This window comes from Schistocerca nitens, chromosome 2 (genome assembly GCF_023898315.1).
Source record: "Schistocerca nitens isolate TAMUIC-IGC-003100 chromosome 2, iqSchNite1.1, whole genome shotgun sequence".
Classification (NCBI taxonomy): Eukaryota; Metazoa; Arthropoda; class Insecta; order Orthoptera; family Acrididae; genus Schistocerca; species Schistocerca nitens.
In genome coordinates this window covers 213,467,282-213,484,855 of record NC_064615.1, presented here as the reverse complement: position 1 = coordinate 213,484,855, position 17,574 = coordinate 213,467,282, and the positions used below count along the sequence as shown (strand labels likewise).

At 43.2% G+C, this 17,574-nt stretch overlaps 1 protein-coding gene across 1 annotated transcript in view; it reads right to left on the bottom strand.

Moving 5' to 3' along the window:
* The window catches only part of LOC126234932 (gustatory receptor for sugar taste 64f-like), a 157,693-nt gene that overhangs the window by 134,618 nt on the left and 5,501 nt on the right, over positions 1-17,574 (bottom strand). The window contains exon 2 of the mRNA XM_049943672.1: positions 3,687-3,805. Within this exon, the coding sequence (XP_049799629.1) occupies positions 3,687-3,805 (119 nt within the window). The remainder of the gene's footprint in view (positions 1-3,686; positions 3,806-17,574) is intronic.

Here is a 17,574-nt window from a genome sequence, read left to right as displayed (position 1 = left end):
CACTGTGTCTTCCTACCATACTGCTGTCATCATATGCGTGGGTCTTGGTCCGATCTCAACAGAGTACTGCAGATGCTCCAGCATACCCTATTGCCGTTGCAACAACGTAGCAACAACACCCGACGTTTAGCCCTATGTGATGTCAGTAAGGTGTAATGTGTGAAGTGCTTCGAATATTTCTAACAATGTGATTTAGTGCCTCATTCTCAGCACAGTCGTGAACATTGTGCAATGTGCACGCACAACTTGATGCCCCATGAACCTTTTTTTTTCTTTTCTTTCTTAAATTTCTTTCTCTAGTGTTGGTTTTGTAATGTATGTTATACCTTGTATGTGTTTGTGTTTTACACTGTAATTCTTATTACAAATTACTGTATTGTTCTCCACACCATGTTTTTTTTGTATTTTGTATTTATTGTTGTGTGTATGCGAACAGTGTGCCTGAAGTCCCCATAAACTGAAGCAGATACCACCACTGTCATTGTGAATGGACCATCAGTTCAGGGAACATTTTGTAAAGGTTATTCTTGCTGCAGGGAGACAGAATGAATCGGAGTTTGTAATTAGATTCTGAAAGCTCACAAAGAGATTGTTAACTTAAATAGTATCATGTGTGAGTGAGTTCAGGTTAGTTTAATGATACAAATTGTTGTAACATCTTGGGCATTTAATTGCGGAGCACTCCAACTCTGATTGTAAAGAATAAACTGCTCTATATTTGGCTCAGATGCCCGGGCCATATTTAGAGCGTGAATGTCTGTGTGAATCGGTGTTTGGAAGGGACTCCCTGGGTATGGATGTGTGATGTGAGTGTTAGTGTTCCATATTAAGAAGGTGAAGTTGGCTACATCATAAATAATCCTCCCTCTATGAGCTGCATTTTTCAGTTGCAGTGATTTTCTTTATAGAGTGCGGCATGTGGAGTCAGTTTGCGAGATTGTTCTTGGGCGATTGACTCGCTACCTTGCTCCTAAGTGAGCCAACCGCTCACCAATTACAATCTAAAAATGGCGTAGGGGCAATGAGAGGTGGCATGAGCCCCCTCTCATATTTCTATCTTACGATTCTCCTCTCCAATTGCATGCGGTGGAAAGTTGCTATTCCTTCACACGCGGACTTCCCACGCAGCGTCTCTCGTCACCCGGGTGGTTCGGTGACAGGCAGGCTCTGTTGAACTGGAGAGGGTTAAGCCGACGGGTGCGAGGAAGTCGAGTGAATGCTTTGCAGACGCCGACATTGTCAAAAGACACGCCCGGAGGGGTTTGAAGTAGCGGCTGGGCTAGAGGTTCCGTTACTTCGCAGAATCTTAGCGAAAACACTTTCTGGCGGGCTACCAGCGAGGCGTGGGAATGACTTGTGTACCCAGGCAGTTGTGGCGGGAAAATTCCCGCGCTTTCTGCAAAATAGTAACTGTGATTGGCTTGCTCAGGGCATAGCTCCGTGACGTAGCAAAATCAGCACAGAAATTGGCGCCAAGAATCTCCATTGGTGGAATGGTAGTGCTCCGGCAATGGAGTGGAATTTCCGCCGGTTTTCGAGTTGCTGATTGGAACGTTTAACCACGGCCACTGTCGTGGGGGCGGGAATGTTGTGTGTTCGGCCTGTACGGGTGCTCTAGGTAGTCGGCTCTCCCCTTTCGGTTGAGGACGTCGAAGCAACCAGCCTTCGCCTCCGGTATGCCAGATCATGTTTCGGGCAGTTAAGAAGACAGTTTGGTAATGTATGTCCGCAGCACCGGCAGATAGGGATTTTCCTAGGTGATAATCAGAGCTCAGCAGAGCGCGCCTGTTCGTCTTTTTCTAACTTTGTTCTGTCTTGAGTAGCAGCAATTACTGTTGGGTTAGCTGTGTGTCTCTCTTGAGATTTGAGTGGCAAGGAATTGGCTCCACATACCACTTCGTCTTAAACCTCACGATCTAGTTCAGGGACAACTTCACCTTTACAGTGTTTGTATGTGTATCCAATTTGAGCCAATTTGATGTATTATAAATTAGAATTCATGTGTTTTTGTTTATTATTTTGTGTTTAGTCTTAATAAATCATATTGTTATTTTGGACAGAACTTTCATTCTGTTAATTGGTAGAGCAACCCATCATTTCTCACTACGTTTATGAAACCTTCCTTTATTTAACTTATTTATCAAATTAAATTATCGCAGGTGCCAAACTCTTTTCTACTCCACTTGCAGGGTTGATTACAGTCAGTTCGCATATAATTTTTAATCCTTGTGCAACAGCAAAAGTCGGAGTTAGAATAGGGGGGCTTAGAGCATCATTTACATATGTAGATTCTAGAATTTAGTGTTAAATACACTGCTGGCCCCGGCACCTCGCAAACCAACTGAAATCGGGGCTCATCTGACCAGGCCACTGTTCTTCAGTCGTCTTGGGGCCAATCGATATGGTCGCCAGTCCACGTGAGGTGCTTCAGGCGACGTGCTCTTAACAAAGGCATTCGCGTCGATAGTCTGCTGCCATAGCCCATTAACGCCAAATTTTGCCGCTCATTCCTAACGGATACGTTGATGGTATGTCCGATATTGATTTTTGGGGTTATTTTACGCAGTGTTGCTTGTGTGTTAGCACTAGCAACTCTACGCAAACGACGCTGCTCTCGGTCGTTAAATGAAGGCCGTCGGTCACTGTGTTGTCCGTGGTGAGAGGTAATGCCTGAAATCTGGTATTCTCGGCACATTCTTGACAGTGTGTATCTCGGAATATAGAATTTACTAACGATTTCCGAAATGGACTGCGTCCAGCTCCAACTACCATTTCACGTTCAAAGTCTGCTAATTCCCGTCGTGCGGCCATAAACACGTCGGAAACATTCTCTTATGAATGACCTGAGTACAAATAGTTCCGCCAATGCACTGACCTTTTATGCCATGTGTAAACGATAGTACCGGCGTCCGTATACGTGCATATCGCTATCCCATTACTTTTCTCACGCCAGTGTAAAGTGGATGGGCAAAGGAAGTCCTGCTTCGTGACCAGCACGTTCATCTGATCTCGCCCCACTTGATTTCTTCTTGTGGGGCCATGTGAAACGTCTTATGTACGAGACTCTTGTCGAGACTGAAGAGGATCTTCTGCCAACAATTCTCGCTGCCTGCAACACTGTTCAGTCGACACCACAGATGTTAGAAAGAGTACGACAGAGCTTTGGGCGTGCATTGATGATGGGGACGCCATTTTGAACACCTGTTGTAAATATAGCTGCTTGTGAAACTTGGTGCGTTTGAATGGAATTCATTATTAATGTACCGTAGACAAGAATTTCGGTCTCTCTGACATCGATCTCTCTGACATCAAGTTGCATGCACCGTTTCTCGTCCATCAAAAGGAGAAATTATTTGAGGGCATTGGGGAGTATTCAGCAGGACTTCTGTAGGTACGCCATGGCCAGGATTCGGACGTTGAGTCTTTCAATTTGAGCGCTGCATGAAGTTAAGGGGGAACTTGAGTAGAGTTTCGCTTACAGTGTTCGAATCGAGCATTTCCGATCTAGGGTCCCTTACCTCAAATTGATACATTTAGCCCTCTCCAGAGCCCCTGAAAGATGGTAACATCATCACGGAATCAAACTCTACATTGCTTTTGGCCTAATTTGGCGTAAAATATCTATAGAGGCTTACGTTTTTGCTGAACACCAAGTAGGAGACAAGAGCAAAATAGATGCATCTTACTTGATCGCTCAAAAGTGAACCCCTCTATGAAGTTCATGGCGAGGGTGAATCCCAGCATCACCAAGGCGCAGCACACCACCACCAAACTTTGCAGCACCCTTAGGTTGAGCCACCGGAACCTACAACAAGAGAACACACGCTTCAGTTTCACAGTGCACTTATGCTTATACTGGTCACAGGAATACACCGCGGCCGACCCTATATTCCTTCCAGCCCTCCACGGGTAAATGAACAGCGCAACGTCAACACAGCTTGCACTCGCACCCGACGATATCCACACTGGCAACCATTCGAGTTTACCGAACTAGGGTAGTTGCATATCGCATATATTCGTCACTGAGTAACGAGTATCGCACGAGACTCGAAATACCGTTTCGTTACTGCATGAAGCGTATCGTTACTTGCATCTTTCCTTCACCCGTACTCAGTTATTGCCCGATTCGGACCGAATCAGTCGTTTCCGAATTCCTCCACTTCGTTATCCTCTGCGAACTCAGACGAACGGAAACGTTTACTTGGGACCCGTCCACACATAACGATCCATCCGTATCCACAACTGTTTTCACTCATCAGGTCTGTGAAGACAGATTGTTGCGTATGGGCAGCAGATTTTGGGCAGATACAAGACGAGATGTGCGGCAAACGTGGAAATAGGTTTGAGTAAAATTACTCAAATCAGTGGGCATACACCACAACAGCGCAGACAAACTGTAATGTATGGATAGAAGATCGCCGCAAATCTTGTGCGCCGAAGGTGTTTGAGTCAGTTTAGTGCTTCTCGTCTGTGGTTCAAATGGTTCAAATGGCTCTGAGCACTATGGGACTCAACTTCTGAGGTCATTAGTCCCCTAGAACTTAGAACTAGTTAAACCTAACTAACCTAAGGACATCACAAACATCCATGCCCGAGGCAGGATTCGAACCTGCGACCGTAGCGGTCTTGTGGTTCCAGACTGCAGCGCCTTTAACCGCACGGCCGGCTTCTCGTCTGTGGGCAGAGTAAGTTCTAAAACGGTGGATACGCTTCTACATGGTCTAGAGCAGTGATTCCCAGCCTGGGTTTAATTATCCCCTCCCTCCCACCCCCCCCCCCCCCACCCCCAGGAAGTAAAATGAAATTTTCTGAAGGATAAAAACAAAAGAAATCTCTTGTCTTTCGGTCACGAAACTGAACTATTTTTAAGAGACCATTTGTATGGATGTACTGAACTCGGAACCTAGAAACGACGGAGCCGACCCACACCGAATCCAGGGCTACTGTGCGGTTCGGCCCCCAGTGGACACCCCATCCCTCAGCTCACCCCGGGAACGTCTCGTTCCAGACGAGTGTAACCCCAATGTTTGCGTGGTAGAGTAGTTAATGGTGTACGCGTACGTGGAGACAGTGCTCGCGCAGCAATCACCGACATAGTGTAACTGAGGCGGAATAAGGGAAACCAGCCGCATTCGCCGCTGCAGATGGAGAACCGCCTTAAGAACCATTCACAGGATGGCCGGCACACCGGCCCTCGACACTAATCCGCTGGGCGGATTCGTGCGAGAGACCGGCACGCCTTCCCGCTCGGGAAGCAGTGCTTTAGACCGCATGGCTAGCCGGGCGGGCTTAGAGACCATTACTATTACCACTATCTCGTGAAAATGTAATAGTGACTAGTACAATTCTTATAATGACTAGCATTAAAGTGTGACCAATATGGTGAGGGGTACAGCTTGTGAAACGAATGTATGAACAACATTTTCCTTGTTCCTTTTATAGTCCAGCTACTACACATGTACTTTCTACTTTGTGCCATGCACCTATGACAGTAAAATTGAGACATACACGCTTAAATATCTCATGAAATTGCTTTCTTTGAGTTGCAGCTAGTTCCTGCAACAGATCGGAAACTGACATCTCAACACAACAGTTACTACGTAATGGATATTACATTGCTGAAGGTCTTACATATTATTATTATTATTATTTGTGACAACGTTCAGACACAAAGCATTGGCAACCTGAAATCTTCCAGTGTCTGCCAGGACAGAAGTAAGTGTCCTGCAGTCAAGTGGTTTACGAATGATAAGTAAAGCACATGGATTTTAACTTGAGTGTGCAGCGTGTGGGTGAAGTCAAGTATCGCAATGTAGAGGAGTGGTGTACTTACGATACACTAAGAATTGCTTTGTCATTCTATTAAAAAAAAAGTTGTTAGAATGAAGCAGTACCAATTGATTCATTAGTTCGTGGTTTAATAAAATACATACACTTTGCCGGCCGGGGTGGCCGAGCGGTTCTAGACGCTACAGTCTGGAACCGCACGACCGCTACGGCACAGGTTCGAATCCTGCCTCGGCCATGGATGTGTGTGATGTCCTTAGGTTAGTTAGGTTTAAGTAGTTCTAAGATCTAAGGGACTGCTGACCTTAGAAGTTAAGTCTCATAGTGCTCAGAGCCATTTGAACCACATACACTTTTGTCATTTTAAAAATGCAAGTGATCAAAGAAAATTCGTTTTCATTATGAAGTATAGTTACGTACAAACGTCGAGGGGCGTTCAGCTAACATCTGATTGCACTCAGCGGTAACAATATCAGAAAGTTTGGGAACCACTGCTCTAGGGAGTTCATTGTTGAATTATTTTAAATGAGAGGAATCACACATCTTTGTGGAAAAATGAGAGCGAAGAATACAGCGATTCAGATAAGAAGGCAGCTGCTTATGGTTATTTAATGGAGAAAAGACGAGCGGTTGACCCAACGACAGACAGGGAATAGTTAAAAAAATTAATTCGTTGCAGACTATTTACCACAAAAGCTAAGTAAAGTAACGAAATCCTAATGTAATATGTCGTTCATAACAAGAAGCAATGAGTGGTGAACTGTAAAATTCGCTACCACAATACTAGGCGTAAAACGTTATAGACAGATTATGAATCTCTAGAGTTCAGAATGCAGTTTTATAATCTGGTACAAAAGTTTATGACAGGTTGCTGGGAGACTTGAGGCAGGGAATTGAAAATCCCAACTAGGGAAGTACAGCTCATTGGTCATGCCTATAATTTCTTAGACTTTCAGATACTCGTAAAACTGTAAAAATATTATCTGTACCTTATCGCGATTGATATATTACAGAATCAAGGTACCTTATTTGCCGTCAGGAGATCCTCCTTCAGGACAGCACAAATAGCTTCGCGCTGTGTATGATTTCACTCAATGCGTGTTTCAAATTTGCGCAGAAAGTTTTAAATACTTGGAGCTTCTTCCTATTTCCCAGAATCTTAGCGTCACCTCGGCCGCTGATGCGAAGTAATTGCTCTTCTTTTTCCGCATTATACGAGGAGTTACAAGCGTCAGAAGACAATGTTTCCATATCCACCCGCAATTAACTACTCCAGTCGTCAGGTTCGACCTGCACTTCTCAAAGTACATTTATGTGCTAAAACTTCCTTTTTCTTAAGCAGCCATTGTCCAGACCAATTCGGTCGGTCTTTCTGGTTCTTGCTCTTTGTTTGCAACACAGATTCCGAACACGGAGCATAACAGATTTTCTGAATAAGTGAAATAAACTTTGAGGTTGTGAGGGCATAGTAGCTTGCGCATAGTACTATTGGAACTTGTGTCGTGTGAACACACCACATTTTCAGCGATTTATTGCACGCACAGATGTTTGGGCAGATAATTGTGCAGACATACTTGTATGTGGACTGGCTCGTCTGTCTTCTTCAACGCATGCTTAGAGCCGACTCGTTAAATATCGTATTGCTCCAGCTTCTTATTCTCAGCGGCGCTAATGCTTGTACACGCCGAGTAACGAAAATGTTTTGTTTTGTTCGTCGCCATGCTCTCTTTCCCGCATGTCATCTTGCCCGACTCAGCCAGAGTAGGAAATATTCGTAAACTCCCGCCGCGCGGGATTAGCCGAGCGGTCTAGGATCTGCAGTCATGGACTGTGTGGCTTGTCCCGGCGAAGGTTAGAGTCCTGCCTCGGGCTTGGTGTGTGTGTTTGTCCTTAGGATAATTTAGGTTAAGTAGTGTGTAGGCTTAGGGACTGATGACCTTAGCAGTTAAGTCCCATAAGATTTCACACACATTTGAACATATTTTTCGTTAACTCCCAGTTCTCTACATCCTGATACGATCTACGCGCACAGCAGTAGAGAGGCTTGTGCGCGGTTTTAATGCGCGAACTGTATATTTCCAACCTCACTTAGTTCGATCTATCTACCCTTTTACGCAGTGTTCAGTTCGGTTATCAAATTAAATCATGATATGACGTGAGTGGAAGGTTAGTTCCATTTTGCAACGACTCTTGGTAGCATTCCTGTGAATTCACTTTGACTCAAGCAAACATTTTTCCTGACTTTTCTTTGAAAAACTCACAAAGTGTGATTTATTTAGACAACCATATTCGGCCACAGAAAAATGGTTCAAATGGCTCTGAGCACTATGGGACTCAACTGCTGAGGTCATAAGTCCCCTAGAACTTAGAACTACTTAAACCTAACTAACCTAAGGACAACATACACATCCATGCCCGAGGCAGGATTCGAACCTGCGACCGTAGCGGTCGCGCGGTTCCAGACTGTAGCGCCAGAACCGCTCGGCCACCAGCGGCCGGCGATTCGGCCACAGAAAAAATTCCATAATTTCATAACAAATTTGAGAAAACAAATGTTGCTAATGACAGATCTATTTACCAATAGTATTTTATTTCTATCAGAGCTGCAATATGCACCTTTGGCTTCTGCACTAGCAATACCAGCAGAGGTAGCATTTTTTTCATAGCAAGGAGCTTTAAAATAGAAACCATACTGTACTTCACGTTCACAATTATGAAATCAAACATGACACTGAAAATAAGTTTAACTGCGATATGATATCTCAAAATAACCATCTGCAACTTACGCTCCGTCATCTGTTGCACCATTCATTTGTCAACAAGTACCGGCTCCTCATTGCTTAGTGGTAACTGCGTGTTTTGGATGTTTTGTATATTATGACGTCCAGTAACGAAAGTAACGGAATAACGAATACATTGAAACAGCTATGTGTCACGACAATGCCGAACACATACGGTACAGAATTTGGTCATTACTTTTACAACTCTGCCAGTGACAGAACGTCACATCAGCGCGCCCTCTGGGCCGAATTTTAGACATTGGACCAGGCTGTAAGCGGATCAAGTCGCCCGACAAGGCGCGCAATAGTAACACCGTTCAACACAAAATCTACGAGGGTGAGTCAAATGAAAACCTTAAATTTGTAATACCAAATCGAAATTTCACCCCATTATCCTGTAAGTAGGTAAGCGTTCTACAAACAGCGTGCAGAATGGCCAGTAGGTGGCAACATAGTGCATACATACCGTCCCAGTATCAGTATAAAGATGGCCACTCCACTTGCGACATGCACCTGGGAAGAACAGCGTTCTGTTATTCGCTTTTTGCGTAGTGAAGCTGTGAAACCTATTGAAGTTCATCGACGAATGAAGGTCCAGTACGATGATGCATGTTTGTCGCAGCAGCAAGTTTACGAATGGAGTAGGAAGTTCGCAAATGGTGTGACTTCAGTGAAAGATGCTCCTCGTCCAAGTCAGGCACAACGAGTTGTGACTCCACAGAACATTGCAGCAATTGAAGCCATAGTGAAGGAAAACCACCGAGTGACAATGAATGACATTACAGCATGTTTACAAATTAGTCATGTGTCAGCACACCACATTGTGCATGATGTGCTCCAGTTTCACAAAGTGTCTGCAAGATGGGTGGCATGGCAGCTGACTCTTGAAATGAGAGAACGACGTGTTGATGCTTGTGAAGAACTTCTTCGGCGCTTTGAACGAGAAGGTGATGGTTTACTTGTAAGAATCGTTACTGGGGACGAAACCTGGGTTCACTTCCACCAACCGGAAACGAAGAGAGCGAGCAAGGAATGGCGCCATTCCTCATCACCAAAACCAAAGAAGTTTCGAACAGAACCATCAGCAGGGACGATTATGATGACTCTCTTTTGGGACGAAAAAGGCGTCATTTTGGAGCATTACATGCTTAGTGGGACCACTGTCACCAGTGCATCATACACAGATCTCCCAAAAAGTCATCTGCGGCCTGCAATCAAATCAAAGCGACATGGATTACTGTCAGCAGGTGTCCTTTAGCAACATGACAATGCAAGGCCCCACACTGCCCATAAAACAGTTGCAACGATCACAGACCTGCATTTTGAGTGTCTTCCTCATCCACCATACTCACCGGACCTTACCCCAAGTGATTTTCAGATATTTGGACCACTCAAAGACGCAATGGGAGGAAAGAAGTTCTGTTATGAGTAAGAGGTACGCCAGGCGGTGAGTGAGTGGTTGCGCGGACTACCAAAAGAACTTTTTTCTAAAGGAATTTATGCACTTTGTAAGCGCTGGAGGACTTGCATTGATGAGATTCAAGTTGAAAAGTGATACAGCTTTGTGCCACTTCTGCACAATAAATAATATTTAAAAATATTTAAGGTTTCCATTTGCCTCACCTTCGTAATAAGTGACTGACCCTCATAAATTTGGTGACACTGAATTAGAAACTGACGTGAGGGTTTTCTTATTAGTTCTGGTTTTCGAACTGCAGCCATTATCTATGATTACGCCTCTTTTACTGAACATTGGGCATATGGCATCACTACCTCAATGTTTCGTTAATTTTACAACGTGGTGTCATCACATGATCGAGTACATGCTATGCACGTGTTCATAACGATATCAGTAATGTCCTGGCCAGATAAGAGTCATAATTCTTAAAAATTATTATTATAAGAGGGTCGTGTTTTGATTGAAGGATTGAAAGAGTTCTTTGAAACTGAAGATTGACCTTACATACTCCAAAGACATAAATGGTCTGATGGAAGCACTGAATATGGTGTAAAATCCTGATAAATGTCAAATAATGCCTCTTCAAGACAAGTCTTTGAGCAGTACTTGCACGAAATTTTTTTTCCCATTCCCATGCTATATGATACCAATTCAAAACAAACATATCCGAATAAAAAAATTCAAATACGAGAAGACCATATGGGGCATCAGTAGGAAAGACGCTTAATTTTAACTGCAGTCCGACTACACCAAACACAGACATCTCCTGTGCGAGCGGGGTAACCTCCTAGGCCTGAACATTACTTGCTGAAAAGTCGGCCAAAGAAGCGATCATTGACTCCTGAAATGCGAAATGTGCACGAACCATTAATAGAGCGAAACAGTCCGACGCTAAATACAAAATTGAGGCCTGTAAAGCATTTTGTAAAAGCTTAACAAGTAAATGGCTCTGCATTCACTTACTTATGTTGAATGTAGTCCAGATTCAGTTTTGAAAAAGTGGAAGCATTTGTATTTATTCGTCCGCGATTACTTTTAAAGACAGTCGACTTGAATTAGTAGTAAACGACAGGGGGAAAGTAGTATAGAATCATTAAACAGTGTTTCAAACGTGTTTTTGGGAATACAGATCTGTTTCATTACTAAACGGCGTTCCAGTCGCCTGGTTTCATTTGCGGGTAGACTATCTAGTGGCTGCCAGGGACAACAAAAATTTGATTTTCACTATTTCATTGAACTATTAACCTCATTACAAAAATTTAAATTTCTGATAAACTAGTCATTAACAGGTATAAACTTGTGTTAAATTTTTATAAATTTATGAAGAGTGTACACGTCCTGAAGCAGTGTAAATCATGCAGTGCAAATTACCCTTACTATATCCATACAGTATTATAGAATTAGAGCACTTAGCGGCTTCCAACAAGCTTTACACATGATTTTTTAAATTTTCCCAAATTTCTTCTCGTTGACAATCCCACCCCACCACACACAAACATAACAATGGATAGAAAAAAGGTTATCACTTATATTTTCGCTGTTCAGACAATAGAACTGCATCGGCAGTCATGACATTTTAATTTATTCCTTCTTTACTACTAACTCTGTTCACAACAGATTTTGCAGACGGTATCCACACATACCACTGAATGTACCTGCAAATTATACAATTGTATGACCCACAGACGATAAACAATGAGATGCGTGAAAAACTGAAATGTCTTCAACCGTAAATGTATTACATTGTTAATGCCAAATATTTAATACAATAATTCATTTGCATAGTAATCACACATGTGACGCTGTTTTTTACGTGGGAGTTCGAATCTTTAAATAATTAAGTTGGGGCTTACTACTTTAAATAATTTTGTGATTGATCTCACACACTTGAGTTAACTGCTGGAGTGCAACATTTCGTTAAAATGGGTGTTTAACAGTCACAGGTGGATTTCTTTCTGCGAAACTGAGATGATATGAGTGACGTACGTGGTAGGCACTTTTATCGTGATAGTTCACTAGTGAGATGAAAAGGGTATCGCCTGCAATGCAACACCAAGGGCAGAGACGGTCATTTTCACATTTTTTCAGTATTTCGCCAATAATTGTAAGATACACAAAACAAAAATCATAAAAGCAAAACTTTCGGGTTATGTAAACCAAAAACACAAACTTTTCTATTCACCTTTACATCCAAGTTATCAGAAGGGCTTATTTTGCCTTCCTCATTTCCACTGTGTCCTGCACAATCATGACTTCCAACTTACTAAAACCCAAAATAACTAGGACTATTTTCCACCACAGAACGAACAGCCCAAAATAAAGCCCTCAATAGACTAAACCCACAAATAGTACAAATATTGCGCGTGCAACTTTACACCATCATTCATACCTAGAATGGAGGAATGTACAGGGCTTGGACAAAAATGTAATTAAAATTAATAGCTGAAAGACGATGACGTCGAAATAACCTAGCCTGTTTAATATTCTTCCAAATGATCTGTTTACAGAACACGCTTATGCACAAGTTTGACAAGGCACCTACAGTCTGACTATTGCTAGACTGGACGCGGGTTTGGCAGCTTGTCTTCTGTACAAGATTCGTTGCAATTCCATTCATAACGCAAAAAATATGAAAATCCCGAAGCAAACCAAACTTCACAGCGAAGTGCTCGCTATTTTGAAACTTCCTGACAATGCAGTGCCGAGATTTGCTAGACAAAGCGCTTTGCTGGAGTGAAAACTCGGTCCGGCACACAGTTTTAATCTGCCAGAAAGCTTTATATCAGCGCTCACTCCGCTTCAGAGAGAAAATATCATTCTGGAAACATCCCCCAGCCTGTGACTAAGCCACGTCTCCGCAATATCCTTTCTTCCATGAGCGCTAGTTCTGCTGGTTCACAGAAGAGCTTCTGTGAAGTTTGGACGGTAGGAGACGAGGTAATGGCAGAATTGAAGCTGTGAGGACAGGTCACGAGTCGTGCTTGGGTAGCTTAGTTGATACAGCATTTGACTGCGAAAGGCAAAGGTCCCGAATTCGAGTCTCAGTCCGGCACACAGTTTTAGTCTGCCAGGAAGTGCAACTTAAATATTTTAATTTTTATTTGTTTCATCACACTTCTAACTACTTTGAGGAGCACAGTTTTAATCTGACAGGAAGTGCAACTATTTATATTTTAATTTTTATTTGTTTCATCACTCTTCTAACTACTTTGAGGCAACTTGCGCCCAGTGTACTGTTTGCTGGATAAGTTATATTCCAGTCTTCCTCTACAGTTTTTACTTTCTAAAGTAATTCCTTGATGTCGTATCGGAAGTCCTATCATCCTGTCCCTTCTTGTTGCCAATGTTTCCCATATATTTATTTCCTTACCGATTCTGTGAAGAACGTCCTCATTCCTTATCACTCCACCTAATTTTCAACAACTTTCTATAGCGCCACATCTGAAACGCCTCGATTCTCTTGTTTTCCGGTTTTCCCACAGTCCATGATTCACTTCCGTGCTATAAACGTACGTTCTTTCTTCTAATTATGGCCGATGTTTAGTAGACTTATTTTTGGCAAGGAATGCCCTCTTTACCTGTGCTAATCTACTTTTTGTGTTCTCCTTGCTTCTTCATGTGTTATTTTGCTTCCAAATCACAGAAGTTCTTCGCTTTATCTGCTTCGTTGTCCCCAATTTTGATTTTGTCACGGATGTCATTTCTGCTGGTGCTCATTACTTTTCGGTTCCTTTGGTTTACTCTCAAACCATCGTGTGTGCTCATTAGGCTGTTCATTCCATTTAATAGGTGCTTCAGTTCTTCCACACTTTCACTGAAGATAGCACTGTCACCAACGAATCTAGCCACTGACATCCTTTCACTCTGAATTTTAATCTCATTCTTGAGCCGTTCATTTCCATCGCTGCTTCTTCAACATCTAGACTGAACAGTAAGGGCGAAAGAATACGTACCTGTCTCATACCCTTTTTAATCAGAGTTTTTATTTTACCCCTCTTTTTTCTTGTGCATATTGTATCTGATAGCTATTTTCTGTTTTAAAGACAATAAACCAGTTTACAGGAAATTTTAGACATTCTTCAAACGAATCATGCAAGAATCCCGAACCGCCGATAGTTTAACTTTCAGATGGTGTCCATGGACTGGAGTTATGTGCCATTGCTTGGCAGGTACTTAGCTGACTTTTCGTCAGTTCCACTTTTATCGGCTCAACCATCGTAGAGTGAAGGGACAGACAACCTGAAACCTGTCTAGGTAGGTGAAGTGAGAGAACTACACACCCCGCCACAGGATGATGGAATGTGTAGTCCAAATCAGGTCACATTTTCTGCATAAATAACCAAGTTCAGGGAAGCGCAGCCAGAGGAAATCTGAAATGTCTCATGTAATAAAACAAAGTGTGGCTGCATGCCGCTGAGATACCGTCGTCAACAACGATGAAAATAATAAAATTTCAATAGTTGTTCTTGTATGAAACAACTGGAATCACGCAATGAGGTATAGCCCAAAGTCGTATTGCTTACAGCGATATGTAGCTTCGTTTTTTCAGTGTTTCACTGCCATTTAATGCAAAGCTGGAACAAACGAAAGGACAAACGCAGATACACTCCTTCTACTTTCGCTGTGTTGGCTCACTTGGCCCTCCGTCAGCTTAAAACAAGAAACAAACCTCTCTTTTACAGGGAAGGATAGGTCCACAGTGTGTGTGTGTGAAATCTTATGGGACTTAACTGCTAACGTCATCCGTCCCTAAGCTTACACACTATTTAACCTAAATTATCCTAAGGACAAACACACACACCCATGCCCGAGGGAGGACTCGAACCTCCGCCGGGACCAGCCGCACAGTCCATGACTGCAGTGCCCGAGACCTCTCGGCTAATCCCGAGCGGCTAGGTCCATAGTGTGTTAACTCTAAGTTAACCCTGGGATGGAATCGGAAGAAGTCGGAAAGCATCATCCAATAGTCGTTTGTTATTGAATACAGCCAGCGTTACCTAGTTGACAATACTGTGGAAGTCAGCCATTGTTGTCCGTTGTTTACCGTTTTAGTACTTCACTTTTCTTATTGTTTTTATTGTACAACACTCTGTCAAGCTGTATTTGAGACCTTTATTGAACATAATAAGATTTCAGTTTTGATTACGAACGTTTGGGTGATATTATACGTCGTGCATAACTTCTGCGTTCGTGGGAGCATGAAGCACATTCTAACATGACTCACATATCGCATCAAGATTTTTTCCAGCTATCTTGCAATTACTTGATAATTTATTGTGTGAGCTGGGCACTTTTGCTGGGACTGGGAAGATGTTCGATTTCTCGCAGGCAGAGAGTGAGTCTCGGGTGCACGGCAGTGTAGTACCGCGTGGTTATAATTAAACTTTACCTATTTAACTCGCTATAACACGGAAACTAATTACCGTACGAGTACCAAACTTGGTAGCATTAGCGTCAGGGACCTAGGGAAGAGAAATAATGCAGAATCAGTTCTAGGCGTTTCAGTCCGGAAGGGGGCTGCTGCTACGATCGCAGGTTCGAATCCCGTCTCGGGCATGGTTGTCTGTGATGTCCTTAGGTTAGTTAGGTTTAAGTAGTTCTAAGTCTAGGGGACTGATGACCTCAGATGTTAAGTCCCATAGTGCTTAGAGCCAGATTCAGTTCAATTGAAACACGTTTACATACCGTTACCATTACTGCTACAAAAGGTGCTCAATAAGGCATCCAGCAGTATCCAGAAGACTCTGAAAGCGCAGCTGAACGAAGCATGTGCGTAGGTATGCTGGCTACCTCTCTCGATACGTGCGCTTCAGATCAGCACATGTGTAAATGTTCCCCTGATGAACCTGCCCTTCAGGTAGCCCCACAACAGAAATCACAGAGAATGAAGTAAGAGCGCCAGCATATTCAGAAAAGAGTGACGAATGTAGCGATGAAGCCACAGCATACAGAGGAACTACATGCACAGCGACTGGAGGTGAAGACCCCCACACTCGGCAATTCTGTGTGTTCACCTCACCCGTCAGAGAAAAATGAGCTTCATCTGTCCATAGGATGGTGCAGGGCCAGTCCTTGTCAACTTCAATCCTTGCGAGAAAGTGGAGAGCGAAGTCAACAAGTAGTTGTGCGTCTTGCGGTGCAAGCTGCTGTACGCTATGGATCTTGTACAGGTACCATTTGAGAATCAAGCATCTAGCACGAGATTTTCAACTGTCGTGGCTTAGCACCCGCACTGCCTGATGATCGGGAACTGCGCGCGTTGTCTGCCATGGCAACAGCGATTTCATCATTCATCTGTGGTGCAATCGGTCGTCGACCTTTTCCCGGAGCGACGCCCAGTTCGCCGTTTGATTCGAACTTCTTCATCATGCTCCATATAGCAGAAGGAGAAAGAGGACCCTTCTGTAATAGTTTCAACTGGCGATATTCTCGAAGTAGCTGCATCACTGTTGTTTTGATAATAGAGCTTCACCAATAATGCCCTGCTCCTTTTATCCTAGTTCATGTTGACACGTCAACAAGTGCACTATGATTGCTCAGATGTGTGAGACTATCAGTCATAATGACTGATCACGGCACCTGGGGGCTATAGTTGGGACTGGACGGTGGCTCTGTGACGCATGGAAATCATGCACCCCATACTCTGGACATTAATGTTCCCAAGTTTGGTACTCATATGGTAATAAGTCTTCGTGTTATAACGTGCTAAATATGGAAAATTTGACTATAGCCACTCGGCATTTGGCCAGAACGAGGCTTTCACTGTGACTCTGAAGCAGGGAACGGCAGCCGCCTGGGAGGTGTCCAGTTTTAGCAAAACGTCCTGTTTCCCCACATGCTATTGTCGTCAGTTCCTAGCGCTGATCCGTTGCAATAGAATCGGAACCGCCTGCAGGCACAGCGTTCCTCTTGGGGGATATTTAAGCGTGAAATTTGCCTTTCTGTCTGCACATCAGAAATAGCCGCCTATGGTGCTGCCCTGACCACGTGAGATAGTTCGTTGCTTTCTCTCCAATTTACGGGCTGTCCAGTCCAAAGTGTCGCCCCCTCCACCAGATATGGTACGAACGATGCTAACTAAACTAAGGCCTATACTCACATTTTTTGTAAATATTAAGTGGAACACCTGCACGCCCATACTTGCATGGTGACCATTCAGAAAGGTCTACTGTCAGCACTGTTTTGGTTAGCATCTAAAAAGGATTCCGCTGAAAATGCAACAAAAAAGCGATTTATTTCCACGTAGTTTGTTCACCATTTGTAACTTACAGAGAAACGTCATGAATGGTGAATTTTGAGCAAAACTTACATTTCTCTTGTAGACATCTTAAAATTTGCTTCTCTTGGCAAAACAAAGCGTAGTTTACACAATGTCACCTCACTAACTTGTTGTGCAGAGGTAGTTGTGAGAGAATTCTGAAGCAGAGGTTAATTAATTTAATTGAAGAAGTGAGCAAAAGTAAGGTCGCTAGATTATGAAAAAGCACATCCTTGGTACAAAAGTAAATCTGTAATGTATTCATTTACGTTGTTCCTAAACCCACAGGA